The sequence below is a fragment of the Girardinichthys multiradiatus genome, chromosome 4, assembly GCF_021462225.1.
Source record: "Girardinichthys multiradiatus isolate DD_20200921_A chromosome 4, DD_fGirMul_XY1, whole genome shotgun sequence".
NCBI classification, from domain to species: domain Eukaryota; kingdom Metazoa; phylum Chordata; class Actinopteri; order Cyprinodontiformes; family Goodeidae; genus Girardinichthys; species Girardinichthys multiradiatus.
In genome coordinates, this window is record NC_061797.1 from 49,232,139 (window position 1) to 49,258,087 (window position 25,949).

The following is a 25,949-nucleotide window of genomic DNA, read 5'->3' on the forward strand; positions in this document are numbered from 1 at the left end:
AGGGGGGTCCCAGCCATCCAGTCCGCCTTCTGCTTCAGTCTCAACAGACGCTGCTGTCGCCTTGTTGCTCACTTCGATCCGCAGTTTAGGGAATCCGAACCGCAGAGCCCCGCACAGAACCCGCTTCTCTCCGCACCGCCACGCAGAACAACAGGTAAGTGACTCGCAGGTCTGTGGACTCAGACCGTTTCTGTCTGTCTGCCGTGGGTGAACACAAGGCGTGCGTGGCTGCTCGGGTGATCAGGTTCAGATTGATCAGTGATCAGGTTCGGTTCTGGTCCGTTCGGATCATTTTCTGGGTGTAGAGGAGGAGCAGCTCTGGGATCAGAAATCTATCAGTTTCATCTGAAAACTGATGAAGTTCAGCAGGAATCAGGGTGAAACCTGCTGTAATCTGAGGACGGTTCGCTTCAAACTGAAACTGAAGCCAGAGTCCAATCAGGTGGACTTTGTCCCAGGCTCAAAGTTCAGATCATTAAGATCAGAAGCCAGATGATACCTGGTTTCATGCCCTGGTTGTTCAGGTTTGGAGCAGGAGTGGGTTTTATGTGTCAACAGGATCCAACATGAGGTTCTGACTCTAAATCAGAACATTTTACTGTGAAAGTAGATGATTTATGATAAATTCAGCTGCATACATTCAGGTTTTACATCCTGATGTTCCTCATGATCTCAGAGACTTGCTTCCAAACAGCAGGAACACGTTTTAGGACTTATTTTTATGTAAGACATGTAGATTCCTCCACCACAGAAAGTAGTCCCTGATGGGTCCTCTTCGGTCTTCAAACCTCCACTCAGGATCATAAAGCAGTTTGTTACTGGGGTCTCTGCTGATCTGAGTTAAAACCAGTTTAAATGTGTTGCTGTAGACTTGACCTCAGTGATGGGGGACTTGGTTCCAGCAGATGATCGGGAACCTTCACAGGAAACATGTCGGGACTTTATTCAAACATTTCTTTGTGTGGTCATCCATGTGGAGCTGTTGGCTCTCAGAGAAAAGCACTGAAGGAAACTTATCTCCATTTGTTGTTCTTCTTCCATTTTCATGTGTTGGACCCTCACCAGATACGTGCTCCAACTTCTAATAGTTCTAATTTCTTCAGAAAGTGTTAGCGATGGTGTGTTTCGTCAGATTTTACACCTGGGCGATTAAACCTATCTTTGCCAGTGTTTGTCTTTTTATGGATCCAGTGAGGTTCTGATGGGAAGCTTCGGACCGTTTCCAGAGATCACTCCTGAAAGTCATGGTGCTGTCCTAGAGCTTGAGTTTTATGGTGTGCTTGTTCAGAAAAAGATCATCGGCAGCTGTGCAGATCATTTATGTCCAGGAGGTTTAATAACAGTGGTTCTAAGACCGAACCTTGTGGTACTCCAAGATTGATTCCAGAGGTTGCGGGTTTTATGTTGTGTGTACTAACACACTGTATTCTAGATGGAAACGAATGATGCCGTTCATTTCAGTAAGTTCTTGTAAGCTTGAATTTAATTGGGTCAGCTGAAAGTCTCCCTGATCAATAATTATATAGTTATATTAAATGAGGGTCTAGAGCCTGGCTGACATTGGGTCTTGAACTGGGCTCAAAGGTGTTCCAGAACCAATGTGAAATTGTGTCCCAAACCATCCTGAAACATCTTTTTGTCAACTGGGTCTGGAACCAGTCTGAGTCTGGGTCAAGGAGCAGTTTAAATAATCCTCCTCATTTAGCATTAGATGTTTTCTCTTTGAGGTTCTTTCATAGTGTCTTTTGGCCCAAATGGATGAAACAACTGCTCAGTGAAACGTTGCCGTCCCACAAGGCCCGGCTTCACGAAGCGAATCCTAAAATTTCTCCACTTTGCATTGTTGTTCTCCTGTTTGCAGCTCTCCTCTATGACAAGGTTCAGCAGATCAATCAGAAATGTTCAAGTCCTTGTTGGATGTCTTTTTTCTTCTCTGGTGGAAACATCTGAAGAAGGTCAGCTTGGATCCTCAGTCGCTCAGGTCAGGTTGTCCTGAGTGTTTAGCAGATGGACTTCCTCTCTGGATCTCAGAGAAGGTTTTACCTCTCATCTGAAATCAGTTTGGCTTCAGAGGTAACTTGGGAGATGAAGTGAAACATCTTAAAGAACCAAGAGAAGAACCTCCGTTGGTTTTAGCTCAAGCAACAAATGGTGACATCAGAGAATCTGGACTGGGAGACAAAAATGTCTCGGATCAGATTAATGAATGTTTTGTGTGTGACCTGAAGCCAGTGCGGCATTTCGAATCCCTGACTGGGCCCTCAGCGGTTCCCCCGGCCCGGTTTTATTAAAGTGGGTGGTATTTCTGATGGAAAAGTGGGTCAGTGCATTTACATGGTGGCAACGACGTTCAATAATTCAGCCCCAAAACTCCCTCATCTTCTTTCTGCTCCTAATGTTGAGCTGCTCTGACCTTAATTACATTTCCAGCTGCAGAGCAGAGCAGCTGCTGGAGGTGAACCTCTGGATGGAGGTCTGACGTGAAGCTGGAACGGTTTCACCTCCAGGAGCCCCAGCGCTGGTTTGTCTTCACTCTGAGGACTCGTCATGTGTTTGCAACCGACGTCCCTGTTGATTCACGCTCAGAGTTTGGTCCTGAAACACTCCCTGCTCACAACCTGCTCGTCCTGTTTGTAGGAATGTCCCTGCAGGGAATTCATGGCTTTGACAAACTCTGAACTTCTTCTTCACGTCTGTCTGCCTCTGAGTAAAGAGGAGAGGCCGAAACCCTCCTCTTCATCATGTTAATGTGAAGTCCAACTGGAGGTGAGCCCAGTGGAGAAGTTCTTGGAGTCCAAACCATCAGAAAAAATCATCAAACTGCTGGTAATGAATTTACAGCAGGTTTGGACTCAGAACATTTGGGTTTCATGTCAGTGTTTATGTCAGTCTCCTGTCATAACTGGACCTGTTTTAAAGATGGAGGTCCAAAAAAATCACCAACACACAACAATTAATAATGAGATGATCATCAGTCATCAGAAATCTGTTGAAACCAGATACATCATTAGTGCAGAGGTTCTGCAAGACCTGATCTGTAAATATGCTGATTATCCAGAACTCACAGAACCCAGACCAGCCTAGAGCCAAGTCCAGAAACAGTCAAATCCAAGTCCCAAACAGCATAAAACCATGTCTTAATTCAGTCAAATTCCAGCTCCAAAACTGGATCTCAAGTCTCAAATATTTACAAACCCAATCAAAATCCAGGTCTCTGAAATTGGATCTTAAATCAGTCAAAAACTAGGTTTCAGACATCTTTAAAACCATCTTACAAACCAGTATAAAGGTGCATTTATAAACCAGGTCTGGAACTAATCTAAAACCATGTCCTAAAAATCCAGATCCCAGGTATAGAACTCTGGAAGTCTAAAACTGGATTTTTAACTGGACAGTTTTTAAATCATTTTAAAACGGGATCTCGGACCATTGTGAATCTGGCTCTCAGACCATTTCAAATCTGGGTCGTGAAACAGTCTGAAACCGAGTCTGTAACTAACTTCAAGCGCTTTTTCAAACAAGCCTAAAACTGTAAATTGAAACAATATAAAGTCAGATATCAAACCAAACTGAAACTGCGGTGAAACGGTGTCTTAAACTGGATCGAAACTGTTTTTCAAACCAGTCTGAAACCAGTTGTTGACCCAGTTTGAAATCATGTCTCACACCGTTTTAAAACAGGGTCCTAACCCTATCTCTAAAGTAGTCTGAAACCATACCCTGAACCAGTGTGAACCTGTGTCAGGACCAGCTTGAATTGGGTTCCCAAAGTGGCGTCTGAACTTCGGTTGCGTTATGAATCGATCTGGTTTCAGAAACAGGAAGCCTGGTCTCTGACTGTAGATCAGATAAACTGTCGGGTTTTATCTGCCAGATGTTGGAACCAAAGTATGATGACATCAGGCGGCGCCGGGTTTCAGGAGGTGGAGACGCAGTAACTGTGAACACACCTGTGTGTCGGAGGAGCAAACATCACCGAAGCAGAACCCGAGCTTTCAGTCTGCTCCTCGCTTTGTTAGCACCTTTCACTTCAGTGTCTCCATGGAGACTAGCACAGCCCATACCTTTCTGATCAAACTGGTTTTGCCTTCCTGTGGTTTTAAGGCATTGATAAAGGAGAACTAATGAATTATAAAAACAACTCTCAGCAGTCTCCACAAGGAGAAAGGAAAACATTTAGTTTCTTTCATTTAATGGACATTTAACCCCTTTTCAACTCAGTTCAGTTTATTTATCTAGCGCCAATTCACAGAACATGTCATCTCAAAGTACTTATTAATGCCTTGGTTCTAGGACATAGAGTGGGAGTATATCTGTACTGTTTTACTTTCCTTAAGCTCCATGAATCGATGCAACTGTGCTCTGCCCAGTTATCACTGTTTGTTCGGATCAGAACCAGGTGTAAACCACTGTCTGGGTTTTTGTTTGGTCCTGGTTTTGTGGAGCTGCTCTCGACTCTCCCTGAAAGGTTTCACCTCGGAGTGTCTGGTGTCAGCGCCTCGCGGTGAGAAATGGACGCTTTTCATGGAGACAACCGAGAGGCTGCAGCAGCGTGTCGGGTTTCCTCTTTTGTTGAGGTGCAGAAAGTTGGGCCTGAAAGCTGCTTTTGTGTCCCACAGAGTTGGACCTTAGGGCTGGCCTCAGGGTGGACATGGTTGCCTCATGTATTGTTCTTCAGGTGGTTTTCTCAACAGGTTTGTTCTCTGCTGGTAAAATGTCAGGTAGTGGAATTCACATCTTCATTGGTGTTAAAACTTTTATTTGTGGGTGGAAGAAGCCCTACAATTCCCAGCAGTGTGTTTGGGAAGAGGCAACGTGAGGGACAAGGAGTGCTGCATGAAGAACACCTCTTGGTTCCCCTCTGCTGTGTTGTGGTGACATTTACATCTCAGGCTGCAGATATCAGGGAGCTGTTGAGGGAAACAATAGAGCTGATTGTTGCTGCTGGACATTTCCCTGCAGCAGTCGGTGACGTAATGTCAGTGCTCTGGCTGACTGTTCCTCTCGCTTTCTGCTGTAAATGTTCCAGACGTTCTCCAGGTGACAATAAGTCCTGGAGAAAAACTTTAGAATCGACCCAGAATAAGATCCCAAGCACGGCTAAAGAAGAGCGAGGCTACAGCTCGTTTTTTTTCTTCTGACACAGTTTACGTCTTCCTCTCTGTCGTTCACATCCTCAGCTCATATTTGAAGATGAATGGAGAAAGAGTCAGGACAAAGCCATGGAGATGTGGGAAAAACCCAAACATGTTTCTACTGTTGTACTGGTCTCCAGCACAGGAAACATTAGCGGACAGGTACGCAGTGAGCGTCTACATCACTGACTTATCTCCACATGGGCAAACTAAACGTTGATGTTTCAGCTTTCGTTCTGAAGAACTTCATCATTACTTGTGTGAGGTGTCCTGGCTGAACCACATGGGGCCCATCTTGACCAGCCCGATCTTCTCATTACCACAGTTTTATTGTGGTTAATCACTGAATGAAGAAACTGTTTTAGTTCCGATTCTAAAGCCTTCACTGGTTCTGGTTTTATTGGACAGTGTCATTAACAGCCTGGATCAGCCCACACTCGCAGCCAAACAGCTGTGTTCAGAGTTCAGTGCTGCTGCAGTGACACGCTCAGGAGGACTTTCTGCAGGATCTTTAGCTCCTTTCTGAGGTTTCCTTCTGTCGCAGCCATCAGATCTGCTGGAAACTAGTGGCTGATCCATGATCTGAACAAATTAACAAAAGCTGCTGGTTCATTTAGTTCACCTGAACGCTTTTGAGCAAACAGGTTATCACTGATCGGACGATACTTTCAGTTTGATGTTCTGCATGACAGTGGGTCAGATTGTTGACATTTCAGGCTGAGTGTAGATGAAAGCTGATGTTATCTCTGCTGCTGCTTCAGTCTGGGTGGCGTCACTCGGAGCTGCTGAGCTGCCTGATGTTGGTGCCTGGTACCACAGCAGCTGCAGCAGGAGGAGCTCTGAGATGAAGGAGTGGTGATCGGACTCGTCTGTGATGGTGTTTGGTTTGCAGGAACCTGCAGCACAGAGCAGCTAATGTTTGAAGTCAGATTAGTTTCAGATTTAGTTTGTTTCCTCTGAGTTTCAGTGACTTGCTGCAGATCTGGGGAAGCATTTGTTCTGCTGGCTGGATCATTAGAGATCATGTGAAAACATTTCAAGAAGGAAAGAGCAGCCTGTAAAGTTCAGCTGGGAGTAAGAGACAGAAATGGGAAGAAAGAGATTAAGTTTCTCTGCAGGTTTTTTACTTTAAAACAAATATTTTTTCTTCTTTAATAACTCAACTCTGTGTTGTCCACCAAACCTCCTCCAGTATCTCAGGAAGCTGCTAATTTATTTATTTGTTTGGGAAAGGTGATGCATCAAACTGTTTTAGTTTGCTCAATAAAAGAGTCTCTTTCAGAGACTCGGAGACGAGCGTCTCCTCGGAGACGTGTGTCTCCTTCAGAGACTTGGAGATGAGTCTCCTCATTGAAAACTGTCTCAGTATGGTTGCCAAAATAATCAATATTTTGATATAATCGATACTCTCTCTCTATGAGGCAAATGGACAGAAAAAAAATTAAATGCTGCAGGATGTTACATGCTATCTGCGCTAACGCTACAAGCTAATGCTACAAGCTAATGCTACAAGCTAACACTACAAGCTAATGCTACAAGCTAACACTATGACTGATAATTAAAAGCACCTTAAAAAGGTCATTAAAGCTTCTGTTTCTGCTATAGTGAAGTAATAAATCTCTCAGACGACATAAGCTAACGCTATCTGAGTAAATGTGAAGTTCCTTGAGACAACATGTGTTGTGAATTGGCGCTATATAAATAAACTGAATTGAATTAAATGTTAGCTTTATGGACAAGGACGGCCCAATGACTGGGTTCTGTTGGTCTGAACTGCCCCCCATCGAGATGGGCTTTTCAGGTGCAGAGTTCAGAACCTCACAACGCTCTGGTCTACTCCTTGTTTTTTTTTTTAACACAATTTATTTTAGTACAAAATGATCCTTTCTTTATTCCCCTGCAGTAACATTTAATTGTATCAACAACAAATGCACAGGCAAATAGAAGCACACAATGGCACAAGAAAGATAAGAATTAGTTTATTGTAGTCTCCTGACAAACCTACTGCTTAAGGACTTGGAGACAAGTGTCCCCTCAGAGACGACTCGGAGACAAGTGTCTGAACGATATCAACCGATCCTGGCTCGGCTCTGCCAGGTGCCGGTCACCGACCCAGGTCTGTGTTCTTGTTTTTAAAACCACTGAAGTTCTCCATGATTCTGTTGTTGGGTTTATAAAGTCCGTCTAAAGAGATGTAAGAGAAAATTGCAGCTGTATGGAGCGTAGCATAGCGCTGTAATCCCCCTCCACACCCTGTAGCTGCGCACTGCTAGTCAGCTGCCTCCTATACATTTTAATGGAAATAAAGAGAAATTCGGCTGTTTGGCAATATTAGTTGACAGAGCCGATCACCTTGTGGAAAGGTGATCTGACGACTGATTGACCCACTAATATCAGCTCTGCAAAGAGCAGAACCACAAAAAGGTGGAATGTTCTGGTCAATCAGAACACGACTGAGTTCACGTTGTCTTGTTAGAAATGACTTTATTCCACCTGTAATAATCAGTCAGTTGTGTTAATTATCAGTTGCTTTTCTGTTTCAAATAAAAGAAATTTGATGGATCCAAAGTAATCTCACGGGCTCATGCCTGCTGTGTGCTGATGTGTGTCATTCTGGTTCTGACCCGTCTCAGTGAAGTTCAGTCTAGCTAAGTGTTTTCCGACTGTAAAATTATCTGCTGCCTTCAGAGCAGAGCTGACAGAAAGCCCAGTTCCAGCACCTGTGTGAACTGGGTCAGAACTCATACTACAAGTCTGTGACACAGAACCTCTGATTATCGGCTGGTTTTAGCACTGCAGCTGTTTTTAGGTCTCTGCTGGTTTTATTTTAAACATCTGTCAGATTCCAGAACTGCCAACTAATGATTTAACCACAACCTTGCGTGCTTTCCCAGCAGCAGTTTGGACCACTTCTGCTTTTCTCTCCCCAGCTGCAGAACAAATCCACTCCATGCTGCTTCTATATTTAATGTCGCCTTTGTTTCAGGACCCCTTTATCATTTTTTCATGCCATAAAAGTTTTGTCATGTTTACAACCCACCAGAACCAGAACTTAGGGCTTCGGGAGCCTTGCAGGCAACGAAAAGGCAAACACCTGAACTCCACTGAGTCTAGACTGCAGACTTTTTGCTCTTCATTATCGATTCTCACAGGAGGAAAAAAACATCTGAGTATTAAAATCAAAATAACTGCAGATATTTTTTAGTTTTCTTCATGATTAAATGGAAACCTTTAACATCTGTATTATTGGCCCCGGTACCGATCCAACGGCTGACTGCTAGTTTTAGCCCTACAGACGGTACCTCTTGTTGCAAACACTGAGTTAGCGCCAAGAGACAAGAGTCTCTCCTCCAGGACCCAAACCTTCAGCACCAAATCACCAGTCGTCCTCCTTTTTAACCCTTAAAGAGCTAAAATAATCAAGTTACACTTTTATGGGTCCATTTTGGTTCTTCGCTTTCAGCGGATCAAATATTTTCAATTTCAGACCCAATCACAGATAAAAGAAAATAATTCTTAATAAAAATGCAATGTTATAACACAAAATAATTTTTATAATTTTTCCAACAACAAAACACTTTCTAATGAGGTTTTTACAGTCATTACCTGATCAATAATTAATCTCGAAACTGATTATTTTTTGAGTTTATTTACAACTTTTCACCCTTGGGTCCCAAAACCGGTTCTTGTCAAAGTGTAGAAATGTAATAACTCAATATTTCTTTCTTTTACATATTTTTATAACAGCTGCAGACTGAAGCATTGATGGAAAGTTGTTTCATGGGTTTCTGTATTTTTTATGCCCAGTTTGTCATCGAAACCTCTGAGATTTCAGGCTGGTCGTGTTGGTAAGCTTGGGTCGTCTGCAGTCAGTGACTCCACTAACAAAGCTAATTATTATGGTCTGTATTTATTAACAGCTTTGATGGAGAAGTTGATTGTGACGCTGTTTCAGTCTTTGCCTGTTCAGAACCTGCTCTCTGCTCTGGTTTCGGAGGATGGATGAACAATACTGCTCGTCCATCCCTGGAGCCCCCCCCAGGCTATTCTGTAACAGTAACCCATTTACAGTTTACAGTGATGGGAAACTGGGTCGGCTGCAGGGACCTCCATATTTCACCCAGATTCCCATGGATTTATTGGTCAGTAAAGGACATCGCTAGTGATGCATTCAGGTCAGGTTGGATTTTCCACAATTATGAGCCATTCACATGTGTAAATGGTGCCTGCTTGTTTTCAGCCGGCAAAGACGGATTGATCTGAATGAATCACCAGCAACAACAAACCTGGAAAACAAAAGCCACTGGTTTTAATGGGAACCTTTCAGTTGAATGGTTACATTCTTCACTGACTTCTAAACCAAAACAAGGCGACATTCAACACATTTCTACAGAAATAACCTGATGATTTTACAAAGTTTAAAAGATATTTCAGATCATTTTTAAGATTTGCTTATAAAGCTGGACAGATTTTTAACTTGTCATTTATGTTTTCCTTTCATTCATTTAAAAAAAAAAAAACAGTCTTTATTCTCTAAAAGATTCATTGACGTTTTTGTTCAAATATATTATAGCATCATTTAAGTGACATTTTCAATAACAGCAGCCTTTAGCAAACAGGATTATTGTTAATGGAGCTGAAACAGGAAAAGTTTGTTCTGATTTAACGTCAGACAGTGACAATAAAAAGGTTTTATACGGTGGATGAAGTATCTGGTTGTTATCCTTTTATCTACTTGTATTTATACTGTAATGAAGATGAAATCAGATTTGAGACAAACATTAATAAATCTAAAGTTTATCCCTGGCGGTTTGGTGCCAGTGTCTTCTCCTGGATGGAAATGTGTCCCTCATCCATCTTCTTTGGAATATTTGATTTATTCTCACTGACTTATATTATATATGATATATATATTAAATATTCTGATAGTTTGGACATTTGTTTAGCCTATAATGACTTCCACACACATGGAGTTGTTCCGGTTCTGTTTCTGCTGCATGTTGTGCTCTGATTGATTTGGCAGAAAATGCTGGTAGTTTGGTGTCCCTCAGAACTCCCCTGTTAACTTCCTCTGGGAGGGAAGGTGTTATCGAGTCAAAATAGGAGTATGCTTCATAAGCGCGGTCTTTTTCTTCTCTTAGGAATACCGCGTCCAATTTAGTAAGCAAGGTTTCATACCGTTATCTTTGTTCAGATCTTCCACGGATATTTTCAAAGCAGTCTCTCTGGCTCTCCCTTCGAGCCCCAGCGCCACTGCCAGAGCCTGTTTTTTCGGATCTAAGTCCGTAACAAGCTTCCAAATACTAACTTCATTTTGCCAGCACTCGTATGGCCTGGCCTCGACAAGCTTCGGCGGTACTCTGTAATTGGTAACCATCCTCTGCTACCATGAAGATTCATTCAACACCACGTTTATAATTTTGCCAGGTTTATTTTCACCATTCCCAACCTCAGCATGGACCCAGCATGGAATCTCCAGGTTTAAAGGATGCAGCTTGGAAATATTAAATCATTGCACAACCTGTGAGGGTATCCTGTTATTTTGAATCAGATCCCTTGTTCCTTTCTGATGTTCTTCCAAGTCCACCGACCTTCCATAATTCTTCAACGTGGTCTGGATCAGGCTCTCTGAATGTCTCTGGACTTTTACCAACCAGTCTTTTACCAAAACACATTTTACCTTCACCAGTTAGAGTCGGGTTAAAGGATTGAAGAACTTTTCTCTGTCTGTCAGTCGGTACAGACCATCCTGCAGTTCTGGTGGAAAACATCTTCAGAAAAATCCAGGTTTCTGAGGTCATGGTGGAACGTGATCACACTTTAATAAATTACATGCAGGTGTTTTTCCTGCAGAAGCATGATTAGAAATGTGTTGGCCCATTAATCTGGGTTTGTTTGTAATAGTTCTGCTCAAGTCTTTGGAGATTTGGGTGTGAAACACACCACAGGTCGGGTTGAAGACAGACTCCTCCTCACAGATTGAGGTCGTACTGGATCTGTGGGAGTAATCCTGTATGTTTGACCCTCCTCCCCAGTCCTGATCATGATCATCAAGCTCAGCTTATCCACAGAAGGTTGATGTTCTGACAGAATCTGCCACGGCCTGTTTGCTTCTGTGAGAAGATGCCGTTCCTCTGCTCATAGAAACCTCTGTTTTCTCTCCTGTTTGCAGATAAAGCACGATGGGGAAAGGCTGCCTGAGCATGAGCAAGTACTTCCTCTTCCTCTTCAACATCATCTTCTTTGTAAGTATCTCTGCTGTCTGACTCTGAACATCAGGAGGAATAAATATAGTGACATATTACTTCTTTAACTGCTACTATTTAAACGTTAACCTAAAGGTTACAGAACCTTACAGAAGTTTTCCTACCTGTTTAAAAATTTACTTCATTGTGTTCCGTGTTTTTAAGTGAGATACCTGCACAAAATAGCGCATCATTGTGACACGGATGGAAAATAACGGTTTCCAACATTTTTACAAGTACAAATCTAACTAGTGTGGATTTACCCCCTTAACTCTAATACCCTTCAACACCTTCCAGTGATTTCATCTCGGTAAAACACAGATGTTCTGTTTCTGGCCCCAGTCTATTTTTCAGTAGGAAATGTCAGCAGAAGTGTTGGTGAGCCATGCTCTTGGATTCAGAACCAGAACATGTGGCTATTTTAGAGAAAAACAACTTGAACTGAGATCACAGTCAGATTCCAGCTTGGATGAGGTTTATGCCAGTTGTTTGTTGCCACTCTGTGCGTTTGTCTTAATTGTAGTGCAGAAAAATGCTTGTGGTTTAGTGACCATCTGTGAACAGGAAATCTGAGGCTAAGAGCTCCTCAACAGCCCACAGGACACCCAGACACCATGTGTCTTTGTGTTCCTTCAACGTAGCTTCAGAGGAAAGAGCTCGGTTTGTTCTGAGGGACACGTCTGATGACGTGTGAGAGCAGTGACACGACCATCATCTCCACCAGGGTGTTGTTGGGATCTGGAAACATCCTGATCAGAGATCGCTGGGTTTTATGATAGTTTTATGAAGTTTTTAGTAGGAAAATAAAATGTTTTGTAGTGACTCAATGTTACTATTTTTGTACTGAAATGTATATGAAAAATACCATCTGAGCTCTAATTTAGCTTTATTATTTATACTGTTGCCATCAAGAGTAGAAAAAGTACTTGAAAGAAACTAGAAAGTTAAGGCTGATTTTATTCAGAATTACAATTTTAAGCTCTGGTTTTTCTTCCTGTTGTTCACCCCTCCACATCTGATGGGGTTTCCATCAGGATGTTAAACTGCTAGAGTCCAGTTAGATTCACCTTCATCTGATCTGATTTAGGTACAGACCGCTACGAGATTCTGGAGGTAAAATAAACTTCAGCCAAAATATCATGGTTACATTATTACTATAATTAAACAAAAATAAAAACATGTTTAACATGAAACATCAGTTCAGTAAAGCCTCATCTCACTTGTCTTAGGATCAGACAGAAAACAGTTCAATTTTTAAAAGTTCTCTATGTTAAAACAGTTTTTATTTCTTTAAAAGAATATCAGTTTAAAAAAACCGACATGTTACTTTATCAATCAAATTTGAAAAATGCAACTTGAAATTCCCATATTGTTACCTTTAAATTATTTTACAATATAATTTGTTTGTTTAATTACTAAATTAATGTCAATTCTAATTCTAATTTTGGGGAACTCGATAGGAATTTAAGAAAACTAAATAAAACCAAGCAGATAAAATTGTATTTTTACAACTCGCACAACTGACAAACCAAACGTTAATTATAAATTGCAGACATGGAAAACAAGTCACCTCCTTATGCGGGTTATAAAAGCTGAGAAGTTTAAACAGCATAGAGCAGCAATACTAGCTTAGTTTGGCTAGTGCATGTTTGGCTAGCTCTAACATGCTAACAGTTGCCAAACATGACGTTTTTCTACTATTTCACTTTTATTCTTAAATTTGTACTACTTCTCATGTTTAAATAAATAAAATTTTACTTGTTGGATTCCTTTTCATTAGCTAATTTTAGCATGCTTCAGCTAACAGTTAGCTGACATTAGCTTGATGCGGCTTCTAATTTTTCCTGCTCAATTTGTTTAAATGTAAACTGTGTTGTAGTTTTTAAAAGAATGTTTTTAAGATGATGTTATGGATTTGTTTATCTTTTAAATCATTTATTATGTTCTGTTTCTGTTGTTGTAAATGTTTATTAGCTCCAACTAACAAAGGCCTGGTTTTCTTCCACCCTGCTGAGCTGATCCAGTATATTTTCTGAACCAAGCATGATGATTGTTTGTGACGTCTGTTTCCCAGCTGTTTGGGGTCGTCATCATGGGCTTCGGACTCTGGCTCCTCCTGGACAAGCAGAGCTTCATCGTGGTCCTCAGTAAGTATCAGGTGTTCAGTCAGTGTGAGGAACTGGGCTTAAACCGAACACGGATCTGTGTTCAGTGATAAATTCCAGCTGTGAAAAGGCTTTTCATGTCCTGAGCCCAGTCAAACCAGCTTTCTTTGTCTACGTTGGGTAGAGGCAATGTCTGGAATTCAGTTTCACTGAACCACAAATACAACAAGACAATATTTTAGTTTTATTTATTCTAGATCCAGAGAACAGGAAACAAGTAGAACCGAGTCACATAAATTGGACTTTTTAGAAATCTGTACTGATTGTTGGAACTGTGGATGCATGTCGTTAGTACTGCCATGGTACATACATGCCTAACAGATTACTCACATGGTCAATTAATAAATGTATATTTGAAAGTAAAATGCTTTCTGACAGAGTTGTGTTGATTATCTGTCACTTTAAATGACTTTAATGCCCACAACTCAACTCACTTCACTGGATCAAATATGTCACATGACCCAATTAAATGTATTTTATCTGAAGATGGATCCTTAATTTTTCCAGGGACTGTAAACTGCGCTTGAAGAGATGAATAGATCCCTTTTCGGATTCCTTTACAAAAGCTAATGTTAGCATGTTTCAGCTAACAGTTAGCTGACATTAGCTTGATACAATTCAATTCAATCCAAAAATACTTTATTAATCCCAAAGGGAAATTAAATGTTGTAGCTCATATTATGAAGGTTTCTTCAAAGAGCCGTTGTAGATGCTGATGGCTGTGGGCAGGAAGGATCTCCTGTAGCGCTCCGTCTTACAGCAGATCTGAAGAAACCTCTGACTGAAGACACTCTGTTGTTGTAGGACAGTCTGATGAAGAGGATGCTCAGAGTTCTCCATAATCTTCATTTTATGAAGAATCTGACTTTCCACAATGATCTCCAGAGGTTCCAGAGGAGTCCCCAGAACAGAACCAGCCTTTTTTATCAGCTTGTTGAGCTTTTTTAAGTCCCTGGTTCTGATGCTGCTTCCCCAGCAGATGATGGTAGAAGAGATTCAGACTTTCCACAACAGACTTATAGAAGATATGCAGCATCTTGCTGCAAACACCAAAGGACCTAAGCTTCCTCAAGAAGTACAGTCTGCTCTGTCCCTTCTTGTAGATGGCTTCACAGTTGCATCTCCACTCTAGTCTGTTGTCCAGGTGAACACCGAGGTATTTATACTCCTCCACCACCTCCACTTCTTCTCCCATGATAGAAATAGTTTTTGACTTATTCCTGTTTCTCTTAAAATCTACAATCATCTCCTTTGTTTTAGTCACGTTCAAAATGAGATGATTGTTTCCACACCATGCCACAAAGTGGTCCACCACCTTCCTGTACTCAGCTTCTTGTCCATCTCTGATCCACCCCACGACTGCAGAATCATCTGAGTATTTCTGCATACATCTTGTAATTTTTTTCTGCTGCACTTTGCAGCCAATCAGAAGCAGATTTTTTACACAACATTGGTTGTATAATATCATGTAGCCAATTAGATAAAGGGAGAGTGGGATTAGCCAATTAGATTTCTTCCTCTGTGAAATCAGAGAATCTCACAGATGAGATTATATTGAAAATAGTTTAAAATTTACCCAAAGCTGTGAAAAAGCATTTTACATTCATGATTAAGTAAAACATTAAAAAGTAATTTTCCTCCTTGTTCAGTCATTAATTAACTGGGATTAAACACATTTTTAGTTTAGCTTCACAAGGCACAACCTGGCCTGACTACTACTGACATGTACAATAAAGAAATACTTTAAATAGAACCTGTGTGACAACATGAAGTAGGCTAAAAGATATCCAGAATTAATGCAACATGCCCTGATCCAAGGTTTTTATATTTAAAAATGAGATTTTCAAATAGCTGAGTATTTATTTGAAATGACTGGGCTATGACACTGTTTGTGTTGAACACAGAGTTGATCACAGCCGATCTGTGGTCAGGATGAGGAGAAAGAAACGAGCAGTGTCATTCGGACATAAAGGCTTTGAGATGACTTGATGCAGAATTCGAGATGAACACTGAGCGAGTGTAACGGAGAGGGAACAGAGCAGCCAGCGTCACTGAGGACATTTGTCCGCTCAGCAGGTGTCCTCCGTCACACACTGGGCCCTTTCTGCTCCGTCCAGCATCAGCATGCATCACATCAGACCAGTGCGCTCACCGCCTTACTCATCACTACACACACTCGGCCTACTCTGCATCACCGCGGGCTGGATGCCGGGGGTCGACCTCAGGGATGCGGTCATATGATGCAGACGGCACAGAGCAGGGCGCCTCAGTACACTGGGCTGTTCAGCTTTGTTGCCTGCATATAAATAACACGTATTGATATTCAATGGAAAATTTTATGCAGTGAACCAGTTCTGGGGTCAGTGACGTCCACAGTGAATCGGTGAGCCACTGGTGCATCATGTCAGGAGTGAAATCAGACTGAACAAAGATGGCGCCGAGTCAGAAACAGCAAAACTGAACCTGACTTTAGCTCCTACATCATCTCTTGCCCATTATTGTCAAACATTCCTTGATGCTTTTTAAACCTTTTCTTCCGACGGCGTGCTGTTCTGTTTGACCTAAAGTAGGCGTGTCTGAAACACTGATTTTAAATCAGTTTCAGTTACTTTGAAGATCAGGTTTAAAATCCTAATTCAGATTAAAGAAGAAACGGCAGAGTCAGCAGGTTTTAAGCCATATAGACATTTTGAAGCAGCACACAGTGGTGGAAGAAACAGAGTAATAAAGGAAACGTGCTTATTGTGCAGAATAACAGTTTTTTCTTTAGGAGGCTGACTAGTTGACATTAGCTGGTTAATTAACCAGGTTATCTGCTTCATTTACTGGTTAATATTTTAACTCTTTTAAAAACCTTTTCATCAAGACATTGGTACTTTCTATAGGATAGATGGTGCTACTCTGGGAGTCTCTTAAGATTGGAAAATATTTCTTAATGGTTCAATTTGTCTTTCTCTTGGATCTTCCCTCTCCACAGTCATGTGACTGATAACTAAAAGCAACAGGTAGGGGAGGGGCAGCACCACTCTACAATACATTTAACCACAGAAAGCTTTGCTTCCTCTATTTGTCATCTTACTAAAAAGAGTTTAAAAAGGATGTAATGATCATACTTTGTCGATTTTTTGCAACGTTGATGATTTTAGCTGAATTCAGTTCCCATTTCCTGAAAACTACAATAAATGACGGTTTTAACAACCGAACTGAAAACACTTTTTCTGCTGTGAACAGGTGCTAATTATTTATATTAGCAGCCGTGTGAAAGAGTAGAACTGTTAGAAAGAGCTTTGTTAATGTTGTAAAACAATGGCTGATAGTGAAACTGAAATTTTAAACCATGTTTAGCATTTTAGATTAGCGATTAGCACAGCTAACATTACTAAAACATCAGTCTCTGGAAGTATGTATGTCTTTACTTTTCCACTGAGATTTCCAAAAGGCTATAAATATTTCCAAATCAGCATATTCCATGCCAGACAGAAGACCCTGTTCAGCCTTCCTATTATCTGCTGACAGTGTTGCTCTCTCTTGGAGCCAGAATGAACCTCAGAAATCTTTTTGTATATCATAAAAAATGCAGTTTCCTTTTCAACCTACCATCTCTGTCCTTCCTCTTGTTATTTCAAACATCAGATAGTCTTCTTCCTGCAGTCACCTAGCTCCTAGCGTGGTTCGTTTGGGTTTTCCACTTTATCAACCAGTCAGATCCGATCAAGCTGAGGATTGCTGGTTTCCAGTGACCAGCTAATTTCTTATTGCATCTCTAGTTTAGGCCGTAGGAACAGTGTGACTCATGATGTTATGTAATAAAAGAGAAACCTAAATTCCAACCTGTGGCTGTTGATTCTCCTCAGGTCTTGGAAGAAATTAAATATTGGGCTCAAAACGCATAAAAAATGTTCTGATGTGGTTCTGCTGCAGCAACTTGTCAGGCTTTGTCCATCCTGTGGCACGTGCTACGTCCAAGATTTGATCATATGGAGCTCTCAGAGCGTGATTTCTTTGTCAGATTTCATATTTGTTGTTTTGCTTTTGGAAACAGATGGTTCCCAAATGTAACCTTTTCTGTAAATGTCAAAACAAAAAACTGCTCGTTTGAAGGCTCTGCTGAACTGTCTCTGGATGGCTTTGACTAGGCCAAAACCTGAAGATACTTTCAAAAAAATCTCTGACGTCGTTCACCAAAACTACTCTAACAGAAGTGATACTGAGCTTGGAAAAACGGTTCAAAAACAAATGTTTAAGAAATGTGGGATTTGTTTGTGACAATGACCTTTCATTTAGAGACCAAATAAAGGTTTCTAACAGAGCCAAATTCTTCCAGCTTGGGGTCACTGCTGAGGTCAAACCATTTGTCTGTTTGTTGGCTTTCAGGAGGTAGTTGGTTTCTTAGCTGAACGTCCCTTTCTCTGCTGATCCTTTTACCTCCAAAACCCGACCCTGGAGACGTGAAAGAAACAAATGGATGGAATTTAAGGATTCAGAAATGATTGAAAACACAAACAGCAAGCAGGAAAAAAATCCCTAAGGTTTTATTAGAAGGTGAGCTGAACCTCTGGATCTCTTCTGAAGTAGTCCTGTCTAAGGGAGGTTTTGTCATCGTGTCTCAGAGGTTTGTTCCAGGTCATCCATCTGTGTGTTGTTCCTAATATCTCTGCTGTTGTTTCTCCACAGATAACTCCACGTCTCTGAAGGTGGGTTGCTACATCCTGATTGGAGTTGGAGCTTTCTCCATGCTCATGGGCTTCGTTGGCTGCCTGGGAGCCATTTATGAGATCCGGTGTCTGCTGGGCCTGGTGAGTCGGATTCCCATCATTCCCACATCATGATGATGGTGGAGGTGTGAAGAAATCATTTGGATCAGGTTTCCTTTGCTTTGAGGAGACGTCTGGATTAGGTTTAACCGTCAGTCTGGACAAGCATGAAACTTTGACTTGAAGAAAGTTCTGAAACCCAGTTGGACCTAAACCTCCACACTAATCATTTCTTTCAAGCTTTGAATAAATCGTTTAACAATTTTCAGGCTCATAATCAGTTTTATTAATCCACATTTATACGTTTCAATATTTTAACTTTCTATATTTTGACTCCATATTAAACTCTGAATAAATGCATAGAGTTCAGTTTTATTTCCTAAAACTATCCAGTGTTTCTCTAAGGAAGGAACCTGGCTGTGCTGAGTTGTGCTGAGCTGTGGTGCTTCTCCATGTTCTCCAGGTTCTTCTGAATCTCTGTGAATGTTAATATAAAGATAATATAGATGTGATGATCTGTCAGGCAGAATCTCTGACAGGTTCTGGGATGGCCCGTTCTGAATGTTTGGTGGAACCTTTAAACCCAACCCGGGCACCTTAACACTTTATCTGCTGATGGAGAATCTTCTGCCACGATGCTGCTTAGAAACTCTGTGGACTTTTTTGAGTCCCTTTAAACGTTTTGGGCTGCACTGCTTTTTGTCTGAATCCATTTAGATCACTTTTAGTTTTTCCTGAACCAGGATTCTGGACCCTTAAAGTAACCGATGTGGGCAGATGTTTAACAGTCTTCTTCCTCCTCTTCTTCAGTACTTCACCTGTCTCCTACTGATCCTCATCGCCCAGATTGCCGCTGGTGCCCTTATCTACTTCCAGAAAGAAGTGGTGAGTGATGTCACTTCCTCTTCATTTATGTTAGCACGTAGAAGTTTTCACTTTCTCTCCCCGTAAATGTTGATTTCACGACAGTTTGTAACTAGATCAGTAAACTCTCTGATTGGTTGGTGATCACATGACACAACCTGACGGGTAGAAGTTTCTCCTGAAAAGCCGCTGCTGATGCTGCTGCTTTGGCTCCCCCTGCTGTTCAAATGGAGGCATTTCAATATGACAGATTTATTTTAATGTCTGCAGTGTTTGTCAAAGTGAAGTTTAAAAATAATTTTTTAAGTATTTATTATGTTGTATAGTAGCATTTCTTTCTTCCAACAATATTTTCCATATTTGTATTCATAGTTACTTTGAGACGAATTGGTCCTGTATAAATAAACTGAGCTGAATTGAATTAATGTTTACAGAATTCCTTTAATAATATCCATAAAAGTACAACACAAATGAAACATAATCTTTGAACAGGTAAAAAAAAAAAAATGTATTACTATTATTAAAAAAATCAATAAAACATAAATAAAATCTTTTAAAAAATATGTGAAACTAAAACCATAACTACAAATAGAATTAAAAGTAACATAAAAAACTATTATTAAATAAAATTAAAATCTGTAATATCAAGGCCATAAATAAAATGACAAATACCAAAAAATATCTATTTCTTCTATAGAAGAAGAAATAAATTCTTCTATTTTCTATAAATTCAAAAGGAAATCGATTCAGTCCTGCAAACCTTTGAGTTGGTTTGTTTTATCATTAGTTAAACTGAACTGAACTGGTTCCTACTTCATTCAGTAGGAATCAGGACATCATCTGACCAGTTCAACATCATTTACAGCAGAACATGAGAACCACAGACCGAGCACACCTGGCAGAACAAGAATCTCCAGGTTTTTGTCCGTTTCTGATTTGGTTTCTAACTTCCTCTCGTCTTTTAGCTGAACAACGAGATGTCCAACATCGTGGCCAAGGTGCTGGATGGTTACCCTGGCAACAACTCCAACACGGAGCAGACCTGGGACTACATCCAGAGGACCGTGAGTTCATGTCCAAACACCTTCGGTCTGCTCGAGCCGTTCTCAGAGAACCCCAAACGGACCTGATCAGGGAGAAGAACAGTTTTAAATGATTAGTGACTGCTCTGATTTCTTTTTGCTGGATTGAGATGGAAAGATGCTAGAAAATCTGGATTTTTCTTAGCTGTTGTTTATTTCTTGGCTGTTTTTAAACTACATTTGTGTTCTAACATATTACAGAACATTGGTCATTAATTACTTAATCACTATATGAGAAGTGTTGTTGATCAGCATATAGAGCTCAGGTTTAAATGGAAGCTGATCCTGTGAAATCTGTGGATGACCTTTGACCTTCCTGAAACTGTACTGGCCTCCCTGCAGATGGAATGCTGCGGCTGGAACCACCAACTGGACTGGAACTCCAACATGGTGATCAGGAACAGCTCCGAGCTGCTGTTCCCCTGCTCCTGCCAGAACGTCTCCCTCTCTGAGGAGAACCTGTCCAACAGCGGGTTCTGCGAGTCTAAGACGTCCAACTGGCCCGTTTATAATGCGGTAAAGAACGTCTTCTGGTTGTCTAACCTGTGTGCCGTCTTCCGGCTGAATTCCTCACTGATTCGCCTGCCTGTGTTCTGGTTTAGGGATGTTCAGAGAGCGTGGAGAGCTGGCTCATCACCAACCTGGGGGTGGTCCTGGGAATCTGCCTCGGAGTGGCTTTTATTGAGGTACGCTGGATGGTTCCTTCATCTAAAAAAGGCCACGAGAACCACAGAGAACATGTTTAAGTTCTAGATTTACAGGTCTTTCTCAAAATATTAGCATATTGTGATAAAGTTCATTATTTTCCATAATGTCATGATGAAAATTTAACATTCATATATTTTAGATTCATTGCACACTAACTGAAATATTTCAGGTCTTTTATTGTCTTAATACGGATGATTTTGGCATACAGCTCATGAAAACCCAAAATTCCTATCTCACAAAATTAGCATATTTCATCCGACCAATAAAAGAAAAGTGTTTTTAATACAAAAAACGTCAACCTTCAAATAATCATGTACAGTTATGCACTCAATACTTGGTCGGGAATCCTTTTGCAGAAATGACTGCTTCAATGCGGCGTGGCATGGAGGCAATCAGCCTGTGGCACTGCTGAGGTCTTATGGAGGCCCAGGATGCTTCGATAGCGGCCTTTAGCTCATCCAGAGTGTTGGGTCTTGAGTCTCTCAACGTTCTCTTCACAATATCCCACAGATTCTCTATGGGGTTCAGGTCAGGAGAGTTGGCAGGCCAATTGAGCACAGTGATACCATGGTCAGTAAACCATTTACCAGTGGTTTTGGCACTGTGAGCAGGTGCCAGGTCGTGCTGAAAAATGAAATCTTCATCTCCATAAAGCTTTTCAGCAGATGGAAGCATGAAGTGCTCCAAAATCTCCTGATAGCTAGCTGCATTGACCCTGCCCTTGATAAAACACAGTGGACCAACACCAGCAGCTGACACGGTACCCCAGACCATCACTGACTGTGGGTACTTGACACTGGACTTCTGGCATTTTGGCATTTCCTTCTCCCCAGTCTTCCTCCAGACTCTGGCACCTTGATTTCCGAATGACATGCAGAATTTGCTTTCATCTGAAAAAAGTACTTTGGACCACTGAGCAACAGTCCAGTGCTGCTTCTCTGTAGCCCAGGTCTGGGGAATGCGGCGCCTGTAGCCCATTTCCTGCACACGCCTGTGCACGGTGGCTCTGGATGTTTCTACTCCAGACTCAGTCCACTGCTTCCGCAGGTCCCCCAAGGTCTGGAATCGGCCCTTCTCCACAATCTTCCTCAGGGTCCGGTCACCTCTTCTCGTTGTGCAGCGTTTTCTGCCACACTTTTTCCTTCCCACAGACTTCCCACTGAGGTGCCTTGATACAGCACTCTGGGAACAGCCTATTTGTTCAGAAATGTCTTTCTGTGTCTTACCCTCTTGCTTGAGGGTGTCAATAGTGGCCTCCTGGACAGCAGTCAGGTCGGCAGTCTTACCCATGATTGGGGTTTTGAGTGATGAACCAGGCTGGGAGTTTTAAAGGCCTCAGGAATCTTTTGCAGGTGTTTAGAGTTAACTCGTTGATTCAGATGATTAGGTTCATAGCTCGTTTAGAGACCCTTTTAATGATATGCTAATTTTGTGAGATAGTAATTTTGGGTTTTTATGAGCTGTATGCCAAAATCATCTGTATTAAGACAATAAAAGACCTGAAATATTTCAGTTAGTGTGCAATGAATCTAAAATATATGAATGTTAAATTTTCATCATGACATTATGGAAAATAATGAACTTTATCACAATATGCTAATATTTTGAGAAGGACCTGTACAGCAGATTGCATGGAAACATCAGTGTGCTGGGATTCAGGCAGATAAATAAAACAATATTTAAGATAATTTCTTTTAAAATTTGTAATAATGACACACACAGCCTGGTGTGTAGCTCAAACATGGTGTTTCTGCTCAGAGACCCAAGCTGGGCTTTTTCCTGATAGGTTTAGCATCATATGGGAGTGGGAGCCTCATTTTTGGAAAGCTGTGTTCAAAAATGCTTCCCTAACTTTTTAAACCACCAGGAATTTATCTGCATTGTTCTAAATGGCAACAAATAGGGAAACACTGCATTTAGGTATGATTAGCAACTTCATTTTGAGCTTAAAATCTTCTCAGGTCAACTCAGGAACGGGTCTGTTAGAACAAACCAGAGCCGACTGTAGCTGAAAGCTGGTTTACTGGAAAATCATTTTTTCTGTCAAAAGTAAACGTAAATGTTTTGTTTTTTAGCTTCTCATTGTTGTTTCATGGTGTGTGAAGCTTACAGATAAATAAAACATCAAGAAGATCTGATGGAAATATCTAGAAATCAGAGTCTAGAAAGTTTTTAGTTTTCAACACCAATCAATAAAATAAATGAATAGATGATTTATAAGTAAAAACAGATATTTATATATTTGACAGTAAAACATTCAGCAGCTCTTTTCCCGTTCCCAGCAGAAGGAACCAGGTCTGTCCAAACCCTGAACTGCATGCAGATTTATTTCACACTTTTTTCCATCATCACAGATTTTAGCAGATTTAAGGGAAGGGTTTTAAATTGGGACCAGGATGTTCTCAGGTAATTATGCAGGTTTTACAGTCGTCCAAGTGTCAGCAGTGATGTCCAGGTTTCAGACCATATAAACTCACACCTAGGGGTGATTCATAATCTCCAACATGCTTTTGGACTGTGGGAAGAAGCCGGACTACCTGGAGAAGAGCCACACATTAACTGGGAGAACATCCTAAATCCACACAGAAAGCAGTCAGGATTTAAACCCTGAACCTCTTTGTTAACCTTAACCTCTTCCCCCACAGTGCCGCTCTAGGTGAAAACAGAACAGAACAGCATTTACACCCCTCCCTCCACACTGCTAATGCTAAAGAGTATTGGACTGAGACAGGTTCCCTGAGGAACACCAGGCCATGTTCTGATGTCAGTCATCAGTCACTCATGTTCTACTACTTGCTCCATAGTGGGTCACTGGGAAGTTGGTGCCTATCTCCAACAGGCTAGAGGCGGGGTACACCCTGGACAGGTCTTTCACAGGGCAGCACAGAGACATACAGGACAAACAACCACTCACACCTAAGGGCAATTTAGAGAAACCAAACAGTCATGTTTTTGGACTGTGGGAGGAAGTGGGAGTACCTGGATGCACAGGGAGAACATGCAAGCTCCATGCAGAAAGACCCCTGGCCAGGAGTCGAACCCAGGACCTTCTTACTGCAACACCGTGCAGCCCACTGTTCTGATGTTGTGCAAGTTGTGAAAAATGTGATGCAGATGTCTAGCTTCTAATCTAAATGTGTGTAGTTTTGTATCATCAAAGTCACACTTTGGAGTTAAAAGTGTTTCTATGCTTTACTGAATGCAGCAGAGAAAAAGAGAAAGCCACTAATACCTGTCCCTGAGGAACACCAGGCCATGTTTAGAGGAGATTTTTTAATGAAGGTGGCACAGAAATCCTGTCAGATGGAAAAATATTCACCCATTTGTGTTTTAATCTGAGTTTATTTTGTGTTTTGCAGCTGCTGGGGATGATTCTGTCCATCTGCCTGTGTAGAAACATTCAAATGGAGGATTACACAGAAGTGCCAAAGTACAATCATTAAACTGAGGAATGACCCAGAGAGAGTATTTGGTCAAATTCTGTCCATATGTTAAATAATGAGTATTTTTTTTTTGTTTTATGGGATTTTCCTTCTGAGGGGTTTTATTGTTGTCCAGTTTCCTTCAAGCACTTTAGAAACGTTTGTAGTTTTGAGCTTTGGATCAGAACAATGCGGAGAGTGAAACTACAATTAGACGAATTAGTTTGTAAAATAAAAAGCAAGCATCTCCTTCCAGTCCAAATCATGTCTTCATGTTACTGCGTTCTTTCAGTTTCCCTTTAGAACCTGACTTTAGTCCCGGTTTCAGTGAAGGTGGAGAAGTGGGTCAGCGCTTTTTGCCCTTTCTGTTTTTATAGACCAGTGTTGTGACATGTGAAATGTTTCAGTACTTTGTATATTATTTTAGTTTTTATTAGTGTGAATTTGATATTTTTGCTAGGGTTTGTCTTCATCTGTAATGTTCTGCTCACTGTCTGGGTTCTGTTTTACTAAAGCTACTGGTTTCCAGCAAACACACCACTATATTTGAGCTTTACAGGCAGTTTAACTCTGATTCTTTGTGTTTTAGTGTAAAACTGACACAGAAATGAATATTTTTGGGGAGAGAAGCGTCGTAAACCTTTGAGCCACGCTGTATCTTTTAAAGTTGAATTTTAAAATAATTTCTGAATTAAAAATATTGAAATAACTTTCTAGTAATTAATGAGGTGAAGCTGAGCGTTCTGGAGTTGTTAATATGTACTCACATGATTTATTCTGTTATTTGTCAATAAACTGAATGAAGTCACATTTTGGGCCGTTGGGTTTATTGTATTGTTGGTTTAAGCGTCTTTCTGATTTGGACGGTGTAAAAAGTTCCTCCTGGAGCTTCTCGTTATCCCGCCCGATGGAAGAGCTGAATCTGGTCTAAGATTTAGGCCTCCATCACCAAGCAGAGAAGGTTATACATTGGTTCCCAAAAGTCCAAACACCTCTGGTAAAAACTAAAGGAACACTTTGAAAACATCAGATCTCAACTGGGAAATAAATCCTGCTGGATATCTATGCTGACATGAAATGTCAGGAACAACGGGACGCTTCATTATTTATGCTCCTTATGAGATGATGGATGGTGTCCTGGGGTTTCTCCTCCCAGATCCTGACCAGAGCATCATTGAGCTCTTGGACAGTCTGAGGTACAACCTGGTGGCATCGGATGGACCTAAACATGATGTTCTGTTGGATCAGGGGAGCATGGAGGCCAGTCAGTGGTATCAGTTCCTTCATCCTCCAGGAACTACCTGCATTCTCTAGCCACATGAGGTCGGGTATCATCATGCACCAGGAAGGGTCTAACCATGGTTCTAAGGTTTCATCCTGATGCCTAATGGCAGTCAGGGTCGTTTATTCTGTACAGGTCTGTATCCCTCCATGGATCTGCCTCCCGAGACCAACCCTGACCCACCACCAGACCAGTCATGCTGACCAATGTTGCAGGCAGCAGAACGTTCACTTCAGCTTCTCCAGACCACTTCATGTCTGTCACAAGAGCTCAGGGTGAACCTGCTCTCATC

At 41.3% G+C, this 25,949-nt stretch overlaps 1 protein-coding gene across 1 annotated transcript; it reads left to right on the plus strand.

Moving 5' to 3' along the window:
- Nucleotides 1-25,185, plus strand: LOC124867610 (CD82 antigen-like). Its single transcript, XM_047364145.1, has 9 exons — nt 1-154; nt 11,308-11,380; nt 13,455-13,527; nt 18,220-18,341; nt 19,110-19,184; nt 20,129-20,227; nt 20,588-20,761; nt 20,848-20,931; nt 24,313-25,185. The coding sequence occupies exons 2-9, from the start codon at nt 11,318-11,320 to the stop codon at nt 24,394-24,396; spliced, it is 774 nt and encodes a 257-aa protein (XP_047220101.1). The 5' UTR covers nt 1-154; nt 11,308-11,317; the 3' UTR covers nt 24,397-25,185.
- The last annotated feature ends 764 nt before the right edge of the window (nt 25,186-25,949 follow it).

Coding starts and splice junctions, on each gene's coding strand:
- LOC124867610 (XM_047364145.1), top strand. CDS start 11,318: ATGGGGAAAGGCTGCCTGAGCATGAGCAAGTACTTCCTCTTCCTCTTC. Junction 20,762..20,847: donor ACTGGCCCGTTTATAATGCG/GTAAAGAACGTC, acceptor GTTCTGGTTTAG/GGATGTTCAGAGAGCGTGGA. Junction 20,932..24,312: donor TCGGAGTGGCTTTTATTGAG/GTACGCTGGATG, acceptor TGTGTTTTGCAG/CTGCTGGGGATGATTCTGTC.